Below are 23,846 nucleotides of genomic sequence, written 5' to 3' on the forward strand. Positions count from 1 at the left end.
TCGTCATTGAATATATCGTATTTTAAAAGTATCAAATGCTTCTGTCCACGTTTCCGATGTGTGTGGGAGGCCAATACACAGGCCTTTCGAGGGGATGCACTTGTTTTGTTTTTTTTTTATTAAATCGCTAAAGACTGAGTTGCTGTGCCGGAAGTATACAAAACTGCGTCGTCAGCGACGGGCTTTGGGACCTCCGGCAATCTGATTGGTTAATTATGCAAACTACAACTTTGCGTGGTTGAAAAAACTGGAGTGTGTTTTGTACACAAAAGTGTTAACCAATCAGGTGCCACAATCACGTGCTTGAAACGTGTCTGATAGCGTCGTATTATGTGCATGTTTGAAGCACGTGATAATGGCGTATTGCATGCCTGTCTAAAGCACTGATGGGGTGTTATGTGCCTGTTTCAAGCACGTGATTGTCGCATATTGTTCTGTTGGAAGCACGTGGTGATGGCGTATTATTTGCCTGTGTGAAGCACGTAATGTTGCGTTATATGCCTGTTTGAGCCACGTGATGGCGTATTTAGCCTGTTTGAAGCTCGTGATCGTGGCGTATTATGTTCCTGTGGTGGTTAGATGACACCAGCTAGGGACAAGGTCCTAAAAAGTGTTGCTGGGTTTTGACGGTGCCTGCTGGAATCACCATATTTTGTCGTTCTTAGGATCCTGTCGAGGCCTGTATGCGCGGTGCCTGTATGATGAGAGTGAGGCAACCTTATTGCAACAGGTTCTCATCGAAATGTGCACTCAGGGGAGCGTTGAAGATGCTGTTGCCACAGTGTTCTGCTTCGTCGTTCTTCGTGACTTGAGATTTATGAAGTTATGTGTTCCAAAACCAACAAGTACATAATACTCACACATCTAACTTAAATTGATGTGTTATTTGTAGCGGGGTCATTTCAAGTTGGTTTAACTGAATGAATTTCGCGCGAATACTACGCCATCGTCTTTTTATGTGATCACTAGATCGGAGGGTCTGTTTGATCTTCACGACAGATCCCGCTTTGATCCTGCCCTCTGCCTGACCCTCCTGGAACCTCCACCCCAGACCCCTCCCTTGATCTCATCACTCTAAACCACTTCATGCTTCGTGACGTCATACTTCCATGATTGAGTTGTGACATTATTTGATCACACACGACACGAGCAGCGGGCCGCACTCGAGAGACTCTTGAGAGTAAGTTTTGTATGAGATCAAAGTGAAAACGACTTGTCAGTACAATCAACTGTGTCCTTGTTAGCTGCGAAGTGAGAGAGTGACTGAACAACCACCTCTTGGAGTTTTTGCTTTGTATGCACTCTATGGAGCAACTGGAGTGGCGGTTGAGTCGGGTCTACACTTGTGCTGTCACACAGCCGGTTGCCACAAACCTTAAATATTCTGAGTACCTTGGTGACTGAATGACACCAGAACTATGTTATGCTATTGTCCTACTGGGGTGAGGTATGGGGTTGTTTTCACCTGTTTCTTTGCTGTCAAACACCGCTTTCAGTAACGTCCCAACCACATGACGTGGTCTGTAATATCATCGCGTCTGAACCAGACTATCCAGACATGTTTGCCTAAGTACGAAACTGGGATGCTATGTCATGCATCAACCTGGTCTTCTACCCTGGTCACCTGACTTGGTCACCTAGCCTGGTCTCCTAGCCTGGTCACCTACCCTCACCCGGCCTATTAATCGCTTTTTACGACAGGCTGGAGTTACTGGAACCGGATATCACTGATTCTAGTTTGTGGTCCTCGACAGGTATCTGAATGAACGTCTGAATGAAACATGTGGTGGTTAGTGGTCAAGTTTGAATTCTGGGTGATGGTCCAAGTTTGGCTTCTGACTGATGTTGAGTGGTCCAAGTTAATTGACTTCTGGGTGATGGTGAGTGGTCCAAGTGTTGCTTCTAGGTGATGGTGAGTTTTCCACGTTTGACTTCTAGAAGATGGTTAGTGGTCCAAGTTTGGCTTCTGGGTGGCTCTAGTGAGGTGTCTGTATAGACACCGATAGCTCTAGTGAGGTAGTTGTGTAGGTATTAGTGGCTCTAGTGAGGTGTCTGTGTAGGCATTAGTGGCTCTAGTGAGGTGCCTGTGTAGGCATCAATAGCTCTAGTGAGGTGCCTGTGTAGGCATCAGTGGCTCTAGTGAGGTGCCTGTGTAGGCATCAATAGCTCTAGTGAGGTGGTTGTGTAGGCATCGGTGGCTCTAGTGAGGACTGTGTAAAGAAATCATTAGCTCTAGTGAGGTGGTTGTGTAGGCATTAGTGGCTCTATTTAGGTCTCTGCTTAGACATCAGTAGCTCTAGTGAGGTGGTTGTGTAGGCATAAGTGGCTCTAGTGAGGTTTCTAAAAAGAAATCAATAGCTCTAGTGAGGTGGTTGTGTAGGCATCAGTGGCTCTAGTGAGGTGTCTGTGTATGCATCAATAGCTCTATTAGGGCGGTTGTGTAGGCATTAGTGGCTCTAGTGAAGTGTTTGAGTTGTCCTCTGTATTCCGAATTGGGTGTTTGTGTTGTCCTCTGTGGTTCGAATGAATGCCTGGGTGTCAGTAATTGGTACAAGAATGCTCATTTCTCTCGCAGTCACTGCCTCGTCACTGTCAGTACGTCGGTGTTGAGAAGGTAGCCAGTACGGTCTATGTTTGATTCAATATGATCACGTGAGCTGCTGTGTGTGTTTCATTAAGGCGGGCACCGTTCAATTAATTACTATGTCAGCCAACTGTGTGCGTATCTGCTTAGAACCATCATGGAAGGCGGACATGGACATACAGACAGTGGATTGTTTGATCCTCACGTCTTTACACGTACATCCGTCCGTACGTCCCAATTCTTGTTAATATGTTCAAATGTAGTGACAGCCTACAGTTGGGGATTACACAGACACCAGTTGATAATATTTGTGACCTTAATCTCATTTTCAAGGTCACCACGACTCTTGTTAAAGCAATATCTCAAAAAACTGTTGTACCTAATATCTTCAAATTTGGTGACAGCCTACACTATGGCACCAGTTGATTTGGGTGATCTTGATCTTGTCTTCTCGACCTTTTTTTCAGTGTGACACGACACTTTGTGTTTTTTTTTCAAACTCTTGTTCACGCGATATCTCCTAAAACACTACAACCATTGTCTTCAGTTTTGCTGACAGACTACATTGTGTGATTATTCAGATACCAGTCATTTCACGCATCTTGTATGTGACCAAAATGTGAAAATACTGAATATGTTATAAATATTACAGTCTTCTTTAGCGGCGGGGGACATTGCCACATTAGTGGCAAACCCTTGTTATATCTGAAACTCGAGAGGCGTAAACAAGCCCGCTGACATCTAGGGCAACGAAACATATGAAGATATGGACCCTCTACTATGAAGAAAGCGACGTAATTAGCCGTTACCATTCAAAATCAAAAATAGGAATAACAGAGAGTGGTATAGCAATTCTCTTGCCAGTTGAGGAGATATCGAAATACAGGAAACTGTTGTATGATGTATTCCTCACCACTAACTACATATATGACTGGGGTAAATTGGGTAAATTGATTTGATATGTATGGTTGTAATATATCGACAACATATTCATGTTTCTATTGTATCTTCCAGGCGGCTCATCCCAGAGAAGATTCGCCACAAACGACAGACGCTGCAAGACATGGCACGTCCTCTCAAGCAGTGGTTGTACCAACACAGGGATAACCCCTACCCCTCAAAATCAGAGAAGGTCGCGTTGGCTGCCGGCAGTCACATGACCTTAATTCAGGTTTCTAATTGGTTCGCTAATGCGAGGCGGCGACTGAAGAACACCGTCCGAGCCCCGAACCTGACGTGGTCAGCCCGGATAAAGCTGTATAACACGTGCGTTGTGGGCAATGCTGAACTCTTTAGCGTCTCCTCAGATGACTCAATATGGGACTCCGATGACGAAGGTAAGTCATTCTTCTGAATTTTGAAAAGAAACGATATTTTCCTATCGGGTACCCTTTGCTGCGATGGTGTTTCTTGGCGGACCGTCATTCAGTATGAATTGGTATCGTATTCCTAAGAGGATTCCATACAATACGGGATTGGTTCTGATGGGCCGCCATAAAGTTCGAGATCACACATTATTCCCCAGCGGTTCTGACAAAGTACTTATATGTTGACAACGTTTTCTTAGATAGTCAGGATAGTCAGCTTCTGTATTACAACAGATGCGATGTTTCGACTGCAACGAAGAAGATTTCTACCCATAAAAACAGTTCCAATTCATCAAACCAGCCTCTAAATATGCTACTTATTGAAGAAATGTAACCGTAGCGGGGTTCCGTACAGTATATTTTGACGATGTATCCGTAACGGTGTTCCACACAATATATTTTGACGATGTTAGGATCACGTGTTCCAAATGGTGTATTGGTCGTCACGTCTTGGTCAGTTATTGGACTTATTGTGTGTGCCGGATCCTGGTTGGACATGTTGGTCACAAAGTCATCCACAGTGAGTATGAGACAAGATGTCAAACGTTGAAGATACCACGGGCCAGGTGGTGTCATGCTGTTTCAGTTCACGTGACAGAAAGGCAAGTCGTCTGCATTCATTGCCTCCGTTGTTGAATATGGTCGACCTTTTTTCCAAAAGTATCAGTCCTAAGACACTGGGCTTTCACTATGGTCCTCATCAAATCGGATTTGGTTTATTAACATTTCAACTATAGTCATTTGTTTATATCGATAAGAAAGAACTACATGTGTGTAGTGTGCAAAACGACCTATTCGTCATACTTTTGGCATAATTTGAGTTAGTGTTTGACCTACACCTTCCCCGTGTACATCTACTCTAAATCTACACAGCCTATGCAGCTGAACCTGCCGTGTCATGAGACATCCAAGAATTCTCTTTTTCTGAAACCAAAACCCTAAATTCAGATCTTTAGAAAGGTCACCATTTTGGATGACTCCATGCTGATTCACCGCTCTTCCTTACCGGCCTCAGTGTCCGCCGTCTGTCGGGTGTACATCGCTGTTGTGTTTGTTAGATGGCTCACTGGGAGGATGTGGTATAGATGCTGTCTTCACGCCATCTTACTATCGCCCCGGATAACCCACGCTGCCTGTAAGGCCCTAGAAGGCTGATAGCGACCTATCCCACCGGGTATCCATTTTCTGCTGCATCTCACTGTATCTCAGTCGTTAGATCGATGCCCATGGTGTTAAACACTGGATTGTCTAGTTAAGATCTATTTATTTACAGACCACTCTCTCATAACAGGACTCGATGAGTGTTGTCGTAAACAACGAACCACGGCTTCACATTATTGCTCCAGCACATGTTTACAATCACGTGCATGCGATGGTTTTTCATTACTCCATCCTACCTCACGTGTTAAGCATATTTTGAAATTTCATGATCTCATACGGAAGGTAAATACCACCACCTTAGAACCCTATATCTCTCCTTTATACTCAGGAGAGTACATGGCTGAAGGGAAAATGCCAAGTTAACTACTCTGTCCCTAAACCGACCCGTCGCCGGCGTCATGTGGATACAGACTACTCTGTCCCGTCGCCGGCGTCATGTGGATACAGACTACTCTGTCCCGTCGCCGGCGTCATGTGGATACAGACTACTCCGACCCGTCGCCGGCGTCATGTGGATACAGACTACTCCGACCCGTCGCCGGCGTCATGTGGATACAGACTACTCTGACCCGTCGCCGGCGTCATGTGGATACAGACTATTCTGACCCGTAGCCGGCGTCATGTGGATATAGACTACTCCGACCCGTCGCCGGCGTCATGTGGATACAGACTACTCTGTCCCTAAACCAACCCGTCGCCGGCGTCATGTGGATACAGACTACTCTGACCCGTCGCCGGCGTCATGTGGATACAGACTACTCTGACCCGTCGCCGGCGTCATGTGGATACAGACTACTCTGTCCCGTCGCCGGCGTCATGTGGATACAGACTACTCTGACCCGTCGGCGGCGTCATGTGGATACAGACTATTCTGACCCGTCGCCGGCGTCATGTGGATACAGACTACTCTGTCCCGTCGCCGGCGTCATGTGGATACAGACTACTCTGTCCCTAAACCGACCCGTCGCCAACATCATGTGGATACAGACTACTCCGACCCGTCGCCGGCGTCATGTGGATACAGACTACTCTGTCCCTAAACCGACCCGTCGCCGGCGTCATGTGGATACAGACTACTCTGTCCCTAAACCGACCCGTCGCCGGCATCATGTGGATACAGACTACTCTGACCCGTCGCCGGCGTCATGTGGATACAGACTACTCTGTCCCTAAACCGACCCGTCGCCGGCGTCATGTGGATACAGACTACTCTGACCCGTCGCCGGCGTCATGTGGATACAGACTACTCTGTCCCTAAACCGACCCGTCGCCGGCGTCATGTGGATACAGACTACTCTGTCCCTAAACCGACCCGTCGCCGGCGTCATGTGGATACAGACTACTCTGTCCCGTCGGCGGCGTCATGTGGATACAGACTACTCTGACCCGTCGCCGGCGTCATGTGGATACAGACTACTCTGTCCCTAAACCGACCCGTCGCCGGCGTCATGTGGATACAGACTACTCTGTCCCGTCGCCGGCGTCATGTGGATACAGACTACTCTCACCCGTCGCCGGCGTCATGTGGATACAGACTACTCTGTCCCTAAACCGACCCGTCGCCGGCGTCATGTGGATACAGACTACTCTGTCCCTAAACCGACCCGTCGCCGGCATCATGTGGATACAGACTACTCTGACCCGTCGCCGGCGTCATGTGGATACAGACTACTCTGACCCGTCACCGGCGTCATGTGGATACAGACTACTCTGTCCCGTCGCCGGCGTCATGTGGATACAGACTACTCTGACCCGTCGGCGGCGTCATGTGGATACAGACTATTCTGACCCGTCGCCGGCGTCATGTGGATACAGACTACTCTGTCCCGTCGCCGGCGTCATGTGGATACAGACTACTTTGTCCCTAAACCGACCCGTCGCCGACATCATGTGGATACAGACTACTCCGACCCGTCGCCGGCGTCATGTGGATACAGACTACTCTGTCCCTAAACCGACCCGTCGCCGGCGTCATGTGGATACAGACTACTCTGTCCCTAAACCGACCCGTCGCCGGCGTCATGTGGATACAGACTACTCTGACCCGTCGGCGGCGTCATGTGGATACAGACTACTCTGTCCCTAAACCGACCCGTCGCCGGCGTCATGTGGATACAGACTACTCTGTCCCTAAACCGACCCGTCGCCGGCGTCATGTGGATACAGACTACTCTGTCCCGTCGGCGGCGTCATGTGGATACAGACTACTCTGACCCGTCGCCGGCGTCATGTGGATACAGACTACTCTGACCCGTCGCCGGCGTCATGTGGATACAGACTACTCTGTCCCTAAACCGACCCGTCGCCGGCGTCATGTGGATACAGACTACTCTGTCCCGTCGCCGGCGTCATGTGGATACAGACTACTCTGTCCCTAAACCGACCCGTCGCCGGCGTCATGTGGATACAGACTACTCTGTCCCTAAACCGACCCGTCGCCGGCGTCATGTGGATACAGACTACTCTCACCCGTCGCCGGCGTCATGTGGATACAGACTACTCTGTCCCGTCACCGGCGTCATGTGGATACAGACTACTCTGTCCCTAAACCGACCCGTCGCCGGCGTCATGTGGATACAGACTACTCTGTCCCGTCGGCGGCGTCATGTGGATACAGACTACTCTGACCCGTCGCCGGCGTCATGTGGATACAGACTACTGTGATATGTTCATTATGACATACCGCCGTGCCACTGTACAATTAACCCGGGTACTTCAAGAGTGAAGGTCTCAGGTTGAATCAGAATGTTTGTGATCCGAGAACAATAAATCCGGTGTGAGAGTGCACCTGGGTAAGCAACCGCTTGGTAACAGGTCGATTGGCTGTTCTGTTCAATGCCCGATGTTTACATGCCGGTGAAGTCCGACATGGTTTTCGATCAGCTCAGTCAGCATGGTAACATGTTCTTTTCTTTTCAATCTCAGTACAATGGATAGGATACTGTCGCACTGGTTTTGTGTTGAAAACCTTCAATAAGAAAGACAGTTTGCGCTGAACATTGTGCTTGATAAAAGTCATATTTCATGTAACACGTGACGGTCCTCGACTGATTGCGGTGTTCCACGACCGACATGGGCAGCTGTGTGCTCTCATCTAGTCAGTGAGCTAGTTCAGTATCTCACGATCACGGAGGGGACAAACCATTGATCAGTATCGGGCATGTCCGGGATTTGAAATGTAAATTGTAGACTGGGCCACACGTTTACTATGTAATGTCTGACGTGTGATGTAGTATTTCAAACTTAGGTTGTACAGACTTTCCTCCGTGTATGTGTGTATTTTTAGGTATCTTTCAGACTAGTCCTGAGCAAATATGCATATACCCAAGCCCGTAATGCAACTTGTAAATTCATTTCATGCAGTGAAGTTTAGAAATGATAAGACAAGTGCTATCATAACATTTCAAGATGGCATGTGTGTATCTAATACTCTCAGACAATGATTGAAGTACCTCGTGCGTTTCATGGGTGCACGAATAAGAAGATACATGCCAGTCTCTTTCTACCTCTTGATACCTTCTTGGTCTGGTGAAGTTTGTGTGTGTGAAGCTGTTATACGTTATGATGTGCGTTTGCACGTGGAGGGGTTATGCATCCATGTGTGATGGACGTGGTGAAGGTGTTATATGCTATTGTGGGCGTGGTGAAGATGTTTTGTGTTATGGATGCCTGTGTGAAGGTTTTTGATGTTACGAAGTATGTTGTGAAGGCATTGTAAGCTATGATGGGCGTGGTGAAGGTGGTATTTATTACTATGGGCGTGGTGAACGTGGTATATGTTATTTTGGGCGTGGTGAAAGTGTTATATGCTATGATGGGCGTGGTGAAGGTGTTATATGCTATGATGGGCGTGGTGAAGGTATTTTATGCTATGATGGGCGTGGTAAAGGTGTTATATGCTATGATGGGTGTGGTGAAGGTGTTATAGGCTATCATGGGTGTGATGAAGGTGTTATATGCTATAATAGGCGTGGTGATGTTATATGCTATGATGGGTGTCTGTGTGTGAAGTTGAGTCATGGATAAATCAACACTCTTCAATATCAGCCTAATGGGTTTCTTCACTTATTATGTTGAGGAAACACGGGACATGCTCGGGTAGTCCATAATGAGATTACAGGACATGAGGACGCCGTGTAATCGGATGCAGGGATGTTTTTTTTTCAACAATAGGTGTTTTTGGTATTAAGTGCTGATACTGCTTGAATATTGCTGTGATGAATTACCTTCACCCATTTCCCCTACTCGGACCCCTCTCCAGCACCCCGACCCTCACCCTTACCATCTCACTACCCCACACCCTTACCACACCTACCCCTTACGCACCACATCAGCTACTTCAAGCAGCTCTGCATCCGAGACATGTCATGAACATAACTGTTCATCCACCTGCACTGAATACATGCAATATGCACATTCAGAAGCAGCTATGTTTGTGATAATGCTCAGCGCCGTATCGCGATAACCTTTATGTCTCTGCTGTGCGTAAACCACTACTATTGATGTTTTGTGCTGGTATCATATTGAGACGAACCCAGTAGCTTGTGGAGGGGATCTGAGGACGATTTTTACAGCATTAGATGGAGAGGCATTGTTAACGGACAAACGTCCTGCATGTTTGTATGATTATATGACCCTGGTGCGAAGGGAAAGAAACAGTCATTTCACATGCAGTTTACAATTATCATTTTGTCAATAAAGTTTTTGCCAGGTCGTTGACACCAAACAAGCCCTTAAACACATTAAGAACGAACTTATTCCTTTGAAGTTATATTTTGTAGCTCTCGCAGTGTCTGGAACAGCTGGCAATAAACTGGAATTACGTCAGTCCACCATTCGCGCTGATGAGTCATGCTGGATGATTGTCGCAGCGTATAAATAGAGTAAACAATACCAGCATTAATGTATAGCACAAGAGTCACCCATTCCGAGTATACCAAAATGACATTAAGAAGACCAGCATTAACGTATGACAGTAACTATAAGCTGTACAGCCACAGGGATGTGCCACTATCACATAAACCCAACGGGTGTAAGGGACTATAGCATCACCTCAACGAGGCTATGGAACTATAACATCAACTCAACGGGGCCATGTAACTATAACATCAACTCAACGGGGCCATGGGACTATAGCATCACCTCAACGAGGCCATGGGACTATAACATCACCTCAACGGGGCCATGTAACTATAACACCAACTCAACGGGGCCATGGGACTATAACATCAACTCAACGGGGCCATGGGACTATAACACCAACTCAACGGGGCCATGAGACTATAACATCAAATCAACGGGGCCATGGGACTATAACATCACCTCAACGGGGCCATGGAACTATAACATCACCTCAACGAGGCCATGGGACTATAACATCAACTCAACGGGGCCATGGAACTATAACATCAACTCAACGAGTCCATGGGACTATAACATCAACTCAACGGGGCCATGGGACTATAACATCACCTCAACGAGTCCATGGGACTATAACATCACCTCAACGGGGCCATAGGGCTATAGCATCAAATCAACGAGGCCATGGGACTATAACATCACCCCAACGAGGCCATGGGACTATAACATCACCTCAACGGGGCCATGTAACTATAACACCAACTCAACGGGGCCATGGGACTATAACATCAACTCAACGGGGCCATGAGACTATAAAATCAAATCAACGGGGCCATGGGACTATAACATCACCTCAACGGGACCATGGAACTATAACATCACCTCAACGAGGCCATGGGACTATAACATCAACTCTACGGGGCCATGGAACTATAACATCAACTCAACGGGGCCATGGGACTATAACATCACCTCAACGAGTCCATGGGACTATAACATCAACTCAACGAGTCCATGGGACTATAACATCACCTCAACGGGGCCATAGGGCTATAGCATCAAATCAACGAGGCCATGGGACTATAACATCACCCCAACGAGGTCATGGGACTATAACATCACCTCAACGAGGCCATGGGACTATAACATCACCTCAACGGGGCCATGGGACTATAACATCACCTCAACGAGGCCATGGGACTATAACATCACCTCAACGAGTCCATGGGACTATAACATCACCTCAACGGGGCCATAGGGCTATAGCATCAAATCAACGAGGCCATGGGACTATAACATCACCCCAACGAGGTCATGGGACTATAACATCACCTCAATGAGGCCATGGGACTATAACATCACCTCAACGAGACCATGGGACTATAACACCAACTCAACGGGGCCATGGGACTATAACATCAAATCAACGGGGCCATGGGACTATAACAACACCTCAACGGGGCCATGGGACTATAACATCACCTCAACGGGGCCATGGGACTATAACATCAAATCAACGGGGCCATGGGACTATAACATCAAATCAACGGGGCCATGGGACTATAACACCAACTCAACGGGGCCATGGGACTATAACATCAACTCAACGGGGCCATGGAACTATAACATCAACTCAACGGGGCCATGGGACCATAACATCACCTCAACGGGGCCATGGGACTATAACATCACCTCAATGAGGCCATGGGACTATAACATCACCTCAACGAGTCCATCGGACTATAACATCACCTCAACGGGGTCATGGGACTATAACATCACCTCAACGAGGCCATGGGACTATAGCATCAACTCAACGGGGCCATGGGACTATAGCATCAACTCAACGGGGCCATGGGACTATAACATCAACTCAACGGGGCCATGGGACTATAACATCAACTCAACGGGGCCATGGGACTATAACACCAACTCAACGGGGCCATGGGACTATAACACCAACTCAACGGGGCCATGGGACTATAACAGCCACCGCTATAACAACAACATCATGGCGGTCAGGAACACCACAGTCAGCGCTATACCAACAACATCATGGCGGTGAGGAACACCACAGTCAGCGCTATAATAACAATGTCATGGCGGTCAGGAACACCACAGCCAGCGCTATACCAACAACATCATGGCGGTCAGGAACACCACAGCCAGCGCTATACCAACAGCATCGTGGCAGTCAGGAACACCACAGTCGGCGCTATAATAACAATGTCATGGCGGTCAGGAACACCACAGCCAGCGCTATACCAACAACATCATGGCGGTCAGGAACACCACAGTCAGCGCTATACCAACAACATCATGGCGGTCAGGAACACCACAGTCGGCGCTATACCAACAACATCATGGCAGTCAGTGACACCACAGTCAGCGCTATACCAACAACATCATGGCGGTCAGGAACACCATAGTCGGCGCTATACCAACAACATCATGGCGGTCAGGAACACCACAGTCAGCGCTATACCAACAACATCATGGCAGTCAGTGACACCACAGTCAGCGCTATACCAACAGCATCATGGCGGTCAGGAACACCACAGTCAGCGCTATAATAACAATGTCATGGTGGTCAGGAACACCACAGTCAGTGCTATACCAACAACATCATGGCGGTCAGGAACACCACAGTCAGCGCTATACCAACAATGTCATGGTGGTCAGGAGCACCACAAGCACTGCTGTAGCAATAATTTTACCCACACCATTTTGCATTAAACGAGACCACCATTTCTATCAGAGATTTGTTGCAATTGCTTTTTACGTCATGTCTCAACATAATAGAGTAACACTAAGCATAGGTTTGATGATGTGTTGGCTTTAGTGGTTCCACACTAATATAACCGATATATTTGTCCATATTAATTTCTTTGTGGATAATCAAAGAGCTGGTGATGATGAAAACGATTGTGGCGATAAGCCGTGAAACCATATCGAAGGTTCCTATTTCCGGGACCCACCAATTTAACTCTAGAAAGTATTATTGGTGTAAGGTCGGACGTTGTAGTTGCCAGAAATATGGTAACCCTCAGCTGACTCAGTTCAGTAAAATTTTAATAATAACACGCTCGTTTAGCTAATTCCTCCACCGAATAAACGTGGCACGTACACGTGTTCCCAATCTCATTGCCGTCAGTATCGGGTGACACAAAACTGTTGACGTCATCGTCCTTCTTGTTCCACCCACGGTCGTTTACCTTTCCTAAATATGTCGTCTGCTACCATTGTTAAGATTCACGTCTGCTGACATTCCTCCACCTTTTTGCTGAAATTTTAACGTCAGCCAAAGCTGACCTCACGAAAATACGTCTGAATATATATTTTCTCTACTGTTAGGCTGGCCTGGATCTCAATGCTGCTAAACCTTGGGCGCGATACGGGCTTTCAAAACGTGATGCACCAGCGGGTTGTTCAAACTGGGAGGGATTAAATCACGCGACGGTAACAATGCACTATAATTTCTTTTGGTTACCTTCCCTTGCCTTGCGTGTGATTGCAAGATATCCATCACCTTTTTGTCCGAAATGTGTTTAGGTGTTTTCTTGAATGCTTAAATTGAATCTCGGATTCTGCTGACTCAACTCAGCTGTCTTAATTACGGCCGACCCTTCCTGCCTCACGCGGTGTCATTGTAACAAGACTTGTTGACTGAAGGGAATTCCGTAAAAAGGATCAAGAAGTGCTATGGGTTTGGCTTGCAATTAATATTTGAATATTTAGAGTCGCTTGTATATTCCAAGACATCAGCTAAACTTTTGATTCAACGTTTATCAACACTTGACTGCAAGCATGTTGTTATTCAGTCTTTATTTATTAAGACGCGGGTCGAAACCTGACGTAGAGGGCTGCATGGTGTGCAGCAGTACCGCCCTTGAAGCACGATGCCGCAGGCTCACCGGCTGTCAGAGCAAGAGATTCATTCAGATCTCATATCCGGTCCACGTGAATAGATTTCCTGGTAAATACCATACACCATTATGGAGATGTACGTCGTTTCGGTTCTCAAAATACTGTATTGGAAGGTTTGTGGTTAATATTAAAGTTCACTGAAATGTTTAGTCTACGTTAAGCACTGGGTGAGTATTGCAACCACTGCGATTATATATTCCTGGGTGAACTGACATTTATTACACGGATATTTCAAGTGTGATATCATGTCAGTTGTTACGCTAGTGTTAGATTTGTTTGTGGTATTTAGTGGGAGAAGTTATGTATTTACGGTCATATGTCCTAACAGATTTCCCATAGGATCTGTTCGTTCTAGTATTGAATGTGATAAAGTCAACCAACAGTAGCCAGACCCGTGCCAGGCACGAAGCAATAACGCCACGAGTTAGGGTATGCTCTCACTGACTGCAAGAGAGAAAGAATGTTAGCTGTCCGTTTAGCTGTCTGTTAGCAACTGCAGCTGCATAATATCCATCTCAAGCGACGCCATTAATAGTGTCTGTAGGTCTGTAACATGTAACACATGGTGTCTCTTTAAGCAGGTTCATTGTTTGAAATATGCCCCAGAGCACGCAGCAGTAAATGGGTACCCGGTAGGCGTAGATAGTAATGCGTAATATTTAGTAAAGACAATTTGTGTGAACTTGGATATTTTGGATCACTCGCACTTTGGACGTGACATGAGATGTTTGTTATGAAGTAGGGTGGTTGTATTCGTGGTTCTATTCGTGGTTGTATTCGGTGCAGTATGGTTTTATAATGGAATGTCACTCTTGGTCACTGCATGGGTATTTAAATTGTTAAAACATGACTTATATAATGAACAGCAAAAGAAACGCGACTCTGCTTTTAGTGCGTGTGTTTAAGCATCTAACATAAACATGAAGGCTTACTTTTAAGGGATTTCATTTTTTTCGAAATTTCTTTTGCTGTTGGTACATATTGCGGACAGATTGAAGTAACACACACGGGGACCACCCACTTTCAAGAGTCTCAACAGCCTGGTTCCTACACAGTTCCTGACTCTAGTGTTTAAACCATGCAGGCTGGTACAAGCTTATCGATATTACTAATCATAGTTCCAGTCTCAATTGCACATTGTGCATGAATAATTCATGTGGAGATGCAAACACACCAACTTATCTTCCTAATGCATTATAAATACACGTCTTCATGAAGATCTGGACCAGTCTATACTGAGATAACCTTCACTGTATTGCCAGGGCTGTGTCACGTTAACTGGGAGACTGAGACTGACGCTGCCCCGCATCCCTCCATCATAACGTCGCTTATAGCACGAACCTCCTCCATGTTTCACGATGCTTGAGTATGACGATCTTATCAATGTTATTCTTCTTTTTCAGGAGGGCAGCCCACTACATTCCCCATTGACCAATCCGCAGTGATCTCAGATGACCATCCGCTCGCCATGGACACTATCGTGCCTTCTCGGGCTGCCTCTCCTACGTACAATTCAGCACTGGATTTTAGGCAAGAGCCCCTGTCTGTTCCGCCGGAGGACATAGGGTGCCACCTGAAATACAAAAACACTATTCTTCAAAGGTATCTGAATGACCATTACAACCATCCTGTGAGCTTGGAGGATGGCGACCTTCCTAGAACACGTGACCGACGGCAGTCAGGATCCATGGGGTCGCGTGACTACGAGGAGATGTCCACATCCTCTGCCTCGTCACCTTTTAACGATAACCACCACAATGTGTTTGATGGTACGTTACAGTTGTCTCCCTTTTGCGAGAAAATTAACCTACGTTGTAGCTATCTACCTTGAACAATAACCACCACTCTGTGTTCACAACGAGTTCATTTCAGTGTTCTTGGTGCCCGATTTATATAAGAACGAAATAGGTGTATTAGCGTAATAGGCGGTATTGAATCGTTTGCTATCATTCGTTTTTTGGTTGAAGAGTTACTGATATCCGTTACAATAAAGTGAAGAAGAATGATCAGTCAGTCCCACGTGTGTTGTTGGTTCGTCAGACTGGTCGTCCTGTTGTTTCTTGCTGACCAGCACAACTATGAAATCAAGGGATCATATCAACGGTGATATTCATCATAGACAATCAACCCATCATCAGTCGAGACGTGGGTTTAGTTGGCATTACATATGATAGAATAGTTCAGGCACTATTTCGGGATGTTTGAAAATTCTATACAGTTTACTCATTAAACAAATGTTCTTTGAGCGTGTTACTGCCGTACCAGCACCAACAATCAGTGACGCATGCAGTTCATAGTCCTCAGTGTGTACCAGGTTTATGTCTTTAGAGAATCGGCGATAATCAGCGCATCGTCTCTGCACCTCATAATTCGATATTTACTCTGAACCAACTACCACAGAACATCAGTAAAGAATGTTGTCTGTTCCCGAGGTGCTGTGACTATCAGGCAATCCCTTCTATGAGACATAGGGTCCACTATACAACACCAGCTTCATCAGTTCCAACGAGGTAGTTGATTGACGCTACAGTATCCACTTCCCACTCCAGTGTCCCCCATCAGCCACGCAGATAGCTATTGATTACCAGCTTAACTGATCACCGCAGAGGAAACGAAATCGACATCCTACGTCAATTTATCACCAAGGTCGTGTTTTTTCCAGATTTTTTAGACACATTGTGATTGGCGGAATCCCTTCCTTCTCGAGTCGGGGCCATTAGCACACGGGCTCTGTTGTATTACCTGCCTGTGACCTGTCGCATGGTTAGCCTGTGCAAAGATATGTTAAGTCATCATGTGTTAATTAGAACTAGTCTAGTTGTGTAGATGGGTTGTATTTTAACCCACTGGTCGACAAGTGTGCATGAAGTTGTGTGACTCTGTTCACTGATTGACAGCCTGGTTTTAGATGCATCATAGAATGGTAATTGATTCTTGTTTCCCAATAGAACTCCAGCCGACGATAAATGCCAGTGTATATCCAGTACCAGCGCGTCAATACTCACTTCCCTGGAACGATTGATGTATATAGGCTATTCGGAGCAGGCCTGTGTGGAGCAGATATATACAAGACTGATGTACTGCTGGTGTTATTGATTCTGTACGTTTTACTACCTACCACTATATGGCATCAGAGTACTGAGCTGTAAACATCCCCGCGCGCTGTACAGGCTGCATTCCATTGTCGTAATTACTTCACACCTCGTGGCACTAGCAATAAATAAATTATACCATGCCTAGATGACATATATCACAATGACCTATAAAAGTCAGATGGCGCAGTACCCATACATGTGGACAACTCCCCAAGTGCTGAATAATGCAATAAATTATGCTGATAAAAATTGATTTGGGAGGTATTAGTCATCATGTATGTTATCTCGTGGTGTGACCACTGCAGAGGGGTCACTAAGTGCATTGTATGACGCATGTTCCGTCTCACAGTCCGCAACGTTCCTGGCCGGGAGAGGCTGTGATCTCGAATTTGCACTAAATCGAACCTTCCTTTTATATGAAAATTCCTTCCGTTAACATCTGATAATGTAGAACGTGCGTCAGAACGGGACTTAAAATTCTGCTGAAGTGGTGCAAAAACGTAGCGGATAGCGCTTCCAACGAGTCAGTTCACTCACTATATAGTATATCTGCACCAAGCAGCAACATTGTGGATGATTGCGTGACTTATTGCGTCTTGCATATACAGTAGAAACAGAACGTTAAACCAAGAGAATCGTCCTATTGGATTGTGCAATGTATAAAGCCCAGTTCTGGTGTCTCCTTCCGTGATACTGCTTGACTATTGCTAAAACCACCCTCACTCACTCACCCACTCACTCTAGACATTCTCCTTACTTTCACGGACCTCGGTATGGGATAAAGTGTTTCGCTTATGACATATGATACCGTTAGATTAAACATGTTGAAAGCCTAGAATTATCTGTTTACTAAGTGAAAACATTAAGTTGGCTCTGAAAAGGAAACAGTAATGGCTTGGAAAATGTCAGTAATGAAACCGAAGATCAGAACTTCTTTAAGACTTGAAAGACAATTGTGCATGCAATTTGCTCATAATGCCATGCTCAAATTATGTACAAGTAATGGGCACGCGCTGGAGTCAAGTTCCACAGCTCGGGGGTATCTTGTTTCTGACATTTCTCATCCATCGCTCGTCGGGTAGTAAATGTGAATCAGGGATAAAAAAATTGCTATAAACCCATCAACAATTGTGTAGGTCTAAAGTTCGTACCTCCTTAACGTCATGTGGGTGTAACGTCGTACCTTCTTGCCGTCATGTAGGTCTAACATCAGCTCATCCTTACGTCATATAGGTCTGACGTCGTCCCTCCTTGCCGTCATGTAGGTTTACGTCAACCCATTTCGACGTCATGTAAGTCTGGCGTCGTCCTTCATGTAGGTTTAACGTCGATCCGTCTTGGCGTCATGTAGGTCGAACGTCGACCCTTCATAGCGTCATGTAGGTCGAACATCAACACATCCTGACGCAATGTAGGTCTAATGTCAACTCATCTTGACGTCGTGTAGGTCTGACGTCGACCCTTCTTTGCGTCATGTAGGTCGAACGTCATTACATCTTGACGCGATGTAGGTCTAACGTCAACCCATCTTCACGTCATGTAGGTCGAATGTTGACCCTTCTTGGCATCATGTAGGTCGAACGTCAACACATCTTGGTGTCTTGTAGGTCTAATGTGAACCCATCTTGACATCATGTAGGTCGAATGTCGACCCTTCTTGGCACCATGTAGGTCGGACATCAACACATCTTGATGTCTTGTAGGTCTAATGTCAACCCATCTTGACGTCATGTAGGTCTGAGGTTGTCCTCTCTTTGCCGTCATGTAGGTTTTCGTCATGTTGGTCTAACATCATCTTGCCACCATATAGGTCTAACGCCATCCTTCCTTGACGTTATGCAGGTTTAACGTCGACTCGTCTTGGCGTCATGCAGGTCTAACGTCGACCTGTCTTGACGTCATGTAGGTCGAATGTCGACCTGTTTTTGCGTCATGTAGGTCTTAAGTTAACCTATGGTGATGTGTAGAGCTAACGTCGACCCTTCTTGACGTTGTGTAGGTCTAACGTCAACCCATCTGGACGTCAAGTAGGTCTGACGTTGTCCTTCCTTGCTGTCATGTATTTTTACGTCAACCCATCTTGACGTCATGTAGGTCGAACGTCATTACATCTTGACGATATGTAGGTCTAACGTCAACCCATCTTGACGTCATGTAGGTCTGACGTTGTCCTTCCTTGCCATCATGTATGTTTACGTCAACCCATCTTGACGTCATGTAGGTCGAATGTTGACCCTTCTTGGCACCATGTAGGTCGAACGTCAACACATCTTGACGCTATGGAGGTCTAACGTCAACCCATCTCGACGTCATGTAGGTCGAACGTCGACTCTTCTTGGCATCATGTAGGTCGAACGTCAACCCATCTTCACGTCATATAGGTCGAATGTTGAACCTTCATGGCATCATGTAGGTCGAACGTCAACACATCTTCATATCTTGTAGGTCTAATGTCAACCCATCTTGACGTCATGTAGGTCTAACGCCATCCTTCCTTGCCGTCATGCAGGTCTAACGTCGACCTGTCTTGACGTCATGTAGGTCGAATGTCATCCCTTCTTGACGTCATGTAGGTCTAACGCCATCCTTCCTTGACGTCATGCAGGTTTAACGTCGACTCGTCTTGGCGTCATGTAGGTCTAACGTCGACCTGTTTTTGCGTCATGTAGGTCTAAAGTCAACCCATGTTGATGTATAGAGCTAACGTCGACCCTTCTTGACGTTGTGTAGGTCTAACGTCATTCCATCATGATGTTATGTAGGTCGAACGTCAACCCATTTTGATGACATGTAGGTCTAGCGTCGTTCTTACTTGACGTCATAAAGGTCTGACGTCAATCCATGTTGACGTCATAAAAGTCTAACGTCAATCCATCTTGACGTCATAAAGGTCTAACGTCAATCCATCTTGACGTCATGTAGGCCTAATATTAACCCGTCTTGGCTTTATGTAGGTCGAACGTCGACCTGTCTGCGTCATGTAGGTCTAAAGTCAACCCATTTTGATATCGTGAAGGGTTAACGTCGACCCTTCTTGACGTCATGTAGGTCTAACGGCAACCTTCCTTGCCGTCATGTAGCTCTAACGCCAATCCTTGTTGACGGCAGGTGAGTCTACCGTGGATCCCTGCCTGACGTTAGTTAGGTTCAATGTCATCCCTTCGGTGGTTTTCGTCATGTTCTAAGGTATATGTTTCAGATTTCCCAGAGGATGGCGAGCTTCCTGCCAAAAAACGACGCACAACAGACAACAGGTCAGTAGGTTCTGGCTTTTTTCATGTGTTGCACTGTAGAAAAAAGCACGATATAGTAAATTATGTAGATACGTAGTACAGTTAATAAATCTGTTTTCGGTTTATAAACAAGAAGATTGTGTAATTTGGTTGTTATCGAAAATTCATGCCGTTTACTTTACGCGACAATAACAAAATAGTACCAGCCAAGGCACGTGCAGCTCCTGTATTAATGGACACATGGACGTATCGAAGATTCGTTGATGAGTAAAGGTGTTTAACTGTATGACTTCACGAACAGGGATTCTGTCTAGATTAACAAGGTTTCCTGAGCTGACGCAAGGAGACAAATCATGCTTTCCTCCCAACATTGGCACAGACTGCAATGTCATTGAAAAGCGCACTGTCTCGCTTACTTGAAGCGCGACACCTGAGGCAATATTTCTGTACTTAGCTGTTCGTTGTCTTACTCCCTTATTGTTTCGTGTCACTGAACTCTCTCTCCCTTCCTGTTTCAGAGAGGACAAGGACATGTACTGGAAGACGATAGATGCTGCCCTGGCTCTCACCAACCTAGCCCGCGCGAGTCAGCGGCCATAGATGCCGCCGAGATTCACAACTGTTCATCAGTTCTTGGTGTCCTTTCATTGTTAAGTCTCTCTCCATGTATAGCGTTAGTTTTCACAGTCTCACCACAAACACGTTCATATTATCGTACAAATGGTCAACTGCATGTATATTTTGTGCATCGTTCATTCTTATATCTATTTGTTGACACAGTTGAGAACTCCCGAGATTTCACGTGAATTTTTAAAACAAAAATATCTTGCCTCAGGGGAGAGAACTTGTGATGGTGCAAAGGGAGCGAACTCATATTGTCAGTTGTACGCGCCATGATCTGACCGAGTATATATCTTGTTATGATGTATGTATGTTGCTCTTGTTTCAAGTGAAACGGTGTGGCCTTGTCTATGGCCAAACTAGGATAAGTACTGTCCTTTATTTTTGCGAAGCAATAAACAATTACCTCTAGTTTTGTATGTGTGTTTTGTTTTATTGGGGCTATTGGCGTTTGTTTTTGAAACGTTTGCTTCTCAAAAGCCCGTGTTTGATGAACGACCAACAGGCATGACCAGTCAAGCACGACTTGACTTACAGAACTGACTTGTACATCGATAGGCCAATGCGCATGAAACCAAGCCAAGAGCTAATTATACAATCATTTGCAAGCACAATATACAAAGTAAATGTCCTGTGTCCTGTGGCGGGATTGCAAGGAATGGGCAGACGAGGGTATGCCTAACGGTACACCCAAGCCCGTGATCCACGAGGATATGTTGGTTCTGTTCAGCAGACAATGTCAGTGCAGCCCGTGGTCCACGAGGATATGTCGGTTCTTTTCAGCAGACAATGTCAGTCATCGATCTGAGTGTAGAGAGTTTAAATGTCACTGCGCTAAATGACAGAGGCAGTGCAGATACTTTAATTGCCATCATGTTAAGTGACAGAGGCAGTGCAGCGAGCTTACATTGTTATCGAGCCAGGTGACAAAGGCAGTTTAGAGAGTTTAAATGTCATTGTGTTACGTGACAGGGGGAGTGCAGAGAGTTTAAATGTCACTGCACTAAATGACAGAGGCAGTGCAGATACTTTAATTGCCATCATGCTAAGTGACAGAGGCAGTGCAGCGAGCTTACACTGTCATCGAGCTAAGTGACAGAGGAAGTGCAGACAGTTTAAATGTCATTGTGCTATGTGACGGAGGCAGTGCGGAGAGGTTAATTGTCATTGAGCTAAGTAACAGGCAGTGTCAATCGAGCTAAGTGACAAATGACGGGCAGAGAGTTTACATGTCATCGTGCTGTGTGACATAGGCAGTGCAGAGAGAGTCTAAATGTCATCGTGCTATGTGACAGGGGCAGTGCTACGCGGTTCTGTTGTCATCGAGCGAAGTGACAGAGAAAGTACAGCAAGCTTACATTGTCGTCGAGCTAAGTGGCACACGCAGTGCACTGAGGTGACTTCATACATTGCTTGATTTGAGACTTGCCATCTGTCTATTGTTCGGTGGGAACCATTGCTTCAAATGAAGGCTGACCTGTTTGGGAGGGAGAAATGATCACGCTAAGAGGTTTCTTGTGTTGTTCGATAAAAGTACGACTAGTCTCCAGTTTGCACCGTATAGCGAAACTTATGTGTACCCTGACACGGTGACAGAGGAGCGTCATAAGTCCTTTCATGTCCCAGGTTCGGTTGGAGTCGTACCATGGGCACAGACTGTACATCAGAACTCTACCCTCCTTTAGACACGGTAATTGTCACTAGGTCGAAATACCCGTGTTAACGGCTCGGTTAGGTAATCACACAGCTCCGTGCAGGGTGTAACTATATCAAAACCCGTCAGCTGAACACCTTTACAGACATTCGAAATTGAAAACAGCATATTTGAAATCGAAACAGTATATCATCTGATCACCATCTCTCTCATCTGACTAAGCAACCCACTTTGTGGCTAAAGAGTTGAACTTGATAACAGAAACTACTTATGCTCCATTAGAGCGAGATACTAGATGTTCTTTATCAGAATTTGGAGCTGACAGGGAGACATGTTCATTAATTCAAGACAGAATTTAGGACACTCGTGCCGCTAAAACGATTGAAACTCCTATGCTTAAGCATAGGCACCTGTGCCGTAATGCTGACTCTCGTGACATTCATCAGTCTCCTTATTAAAAACTATCCCGCTAGCTCTAGATACCTTTACTCTATATGCTCGAGCTGCCATGCCATGTGAAATGAAGGGAGAAACACAACGATAGGGACAGTTTCCGCATTTTTGTTTAAGAATGAAACTTTGAATTGTCAAAACGAACACACATCACCTTGGCGGTGCTATCATTCAATGATCACGGCTTCGAATAAAAGATTCGCATTTGAATATCATCCTTGGTTTCTCATCACCGTATCCAGTGGTATTTCTCTCTCCCACTGCAGTTGGCAGTGTTTCGGGTATCATATCCAGGGATATTTCTCTCTCCCATGGCAGTTGGCAGTGTTTCGGGAACTGATAAGCCCACGTTACGTTGTTTTACCTGTGGGTGAAAACCAATGTTCAGTTGTACGGATATAATAATGAATGTAGCTAGAATGCTGGAGAAATGGTTTGGATAAAAGAAATTTATGTCCACCCACCGGTTCAAACAGATGTGGTGACCTGTCCACCCAACGGTTCAAACTGGTGTGGTGACAAATCATTATTTGTCTTCATGGCGAACGACAATGTACATCCATAAGTAATGCTGTTGTACATGGCCTTTTCTGTGCCGGGTGAGTCAGTGATTGTAGAAGATACTTAGAAATTCTTTCCGTCTCGTATTGTAGACTTGATCAATAAAACAGACCACCACCAAGTGTAGCACAGTGTGGAACACAGACACGATAAAAGTAGTGTCACGCACCACACTAAAACAGAACATGTTTGTAACACAAATCTATCTTAGTATTAATTTCACAATAAGAAATCGGGAATGTTCCACATGACAACAACGATGTGTCTTATTCATTGTGGTGTACGATTCCGTCTTATTATCTTGATTGCAGGTGTCGTTGGTCGTGTCTC

At 45.8% G+C, this 23,846-nt stretch overlaps 1 protein-coding gene across 2 annotated transcripts in view; it reads left to right on the plus strand.

The window, feature by feature from the left end:
* Nucleotides 1–21,259, plus strand: part of LOC137297807 (homeobox protein Mohawk-like) — a 64,913-nt gene extending 43,654 nt beyond the window's left edge. Inside the window, exons 2-5 of one of the 2 annotated variants that reach the window (XM_067829761.1) lie at nt 3,599–3,921; nt 15,303–15,668; nt 20,194–20,248; nt 20,746–21,259. In XM_067829761.1, coding sequence (XP_067685862.1) covers nt 3,599–3,921; nt 15,303–15,668; nt 20,194–20,248; nt 20,746–20,827 — 826 coding nt within the window. In that variant the 3' untranslated portion in view covers nt 20,828–21,259. The remainder of the gene's footprint in view (nt 1–3,598; nt 3,922–15,302; nt 15,669–20,193; nt 20,249–20,745) is intronic. The other variant, XM_067829762.1, reaches the window with a different exon arrangement.
* Nucleotides 21,260–23,846: the final 2,587 nt, after the last annotated feature.

This window comes from Haliotis asinina, chromosome 10, assembly GCF_037392515.1.
Source record: "Haliotis asinina isolate JCU_RB_2024 chromosome 10, JCU_Hal_asi_v2, whole genome shotgun sequence".
NCBI lineage: Eukaryota > Metazoa > Mollusca > Gastropoda > Lepetellida > Haliotidae > Haliotis > Haliotis asinina.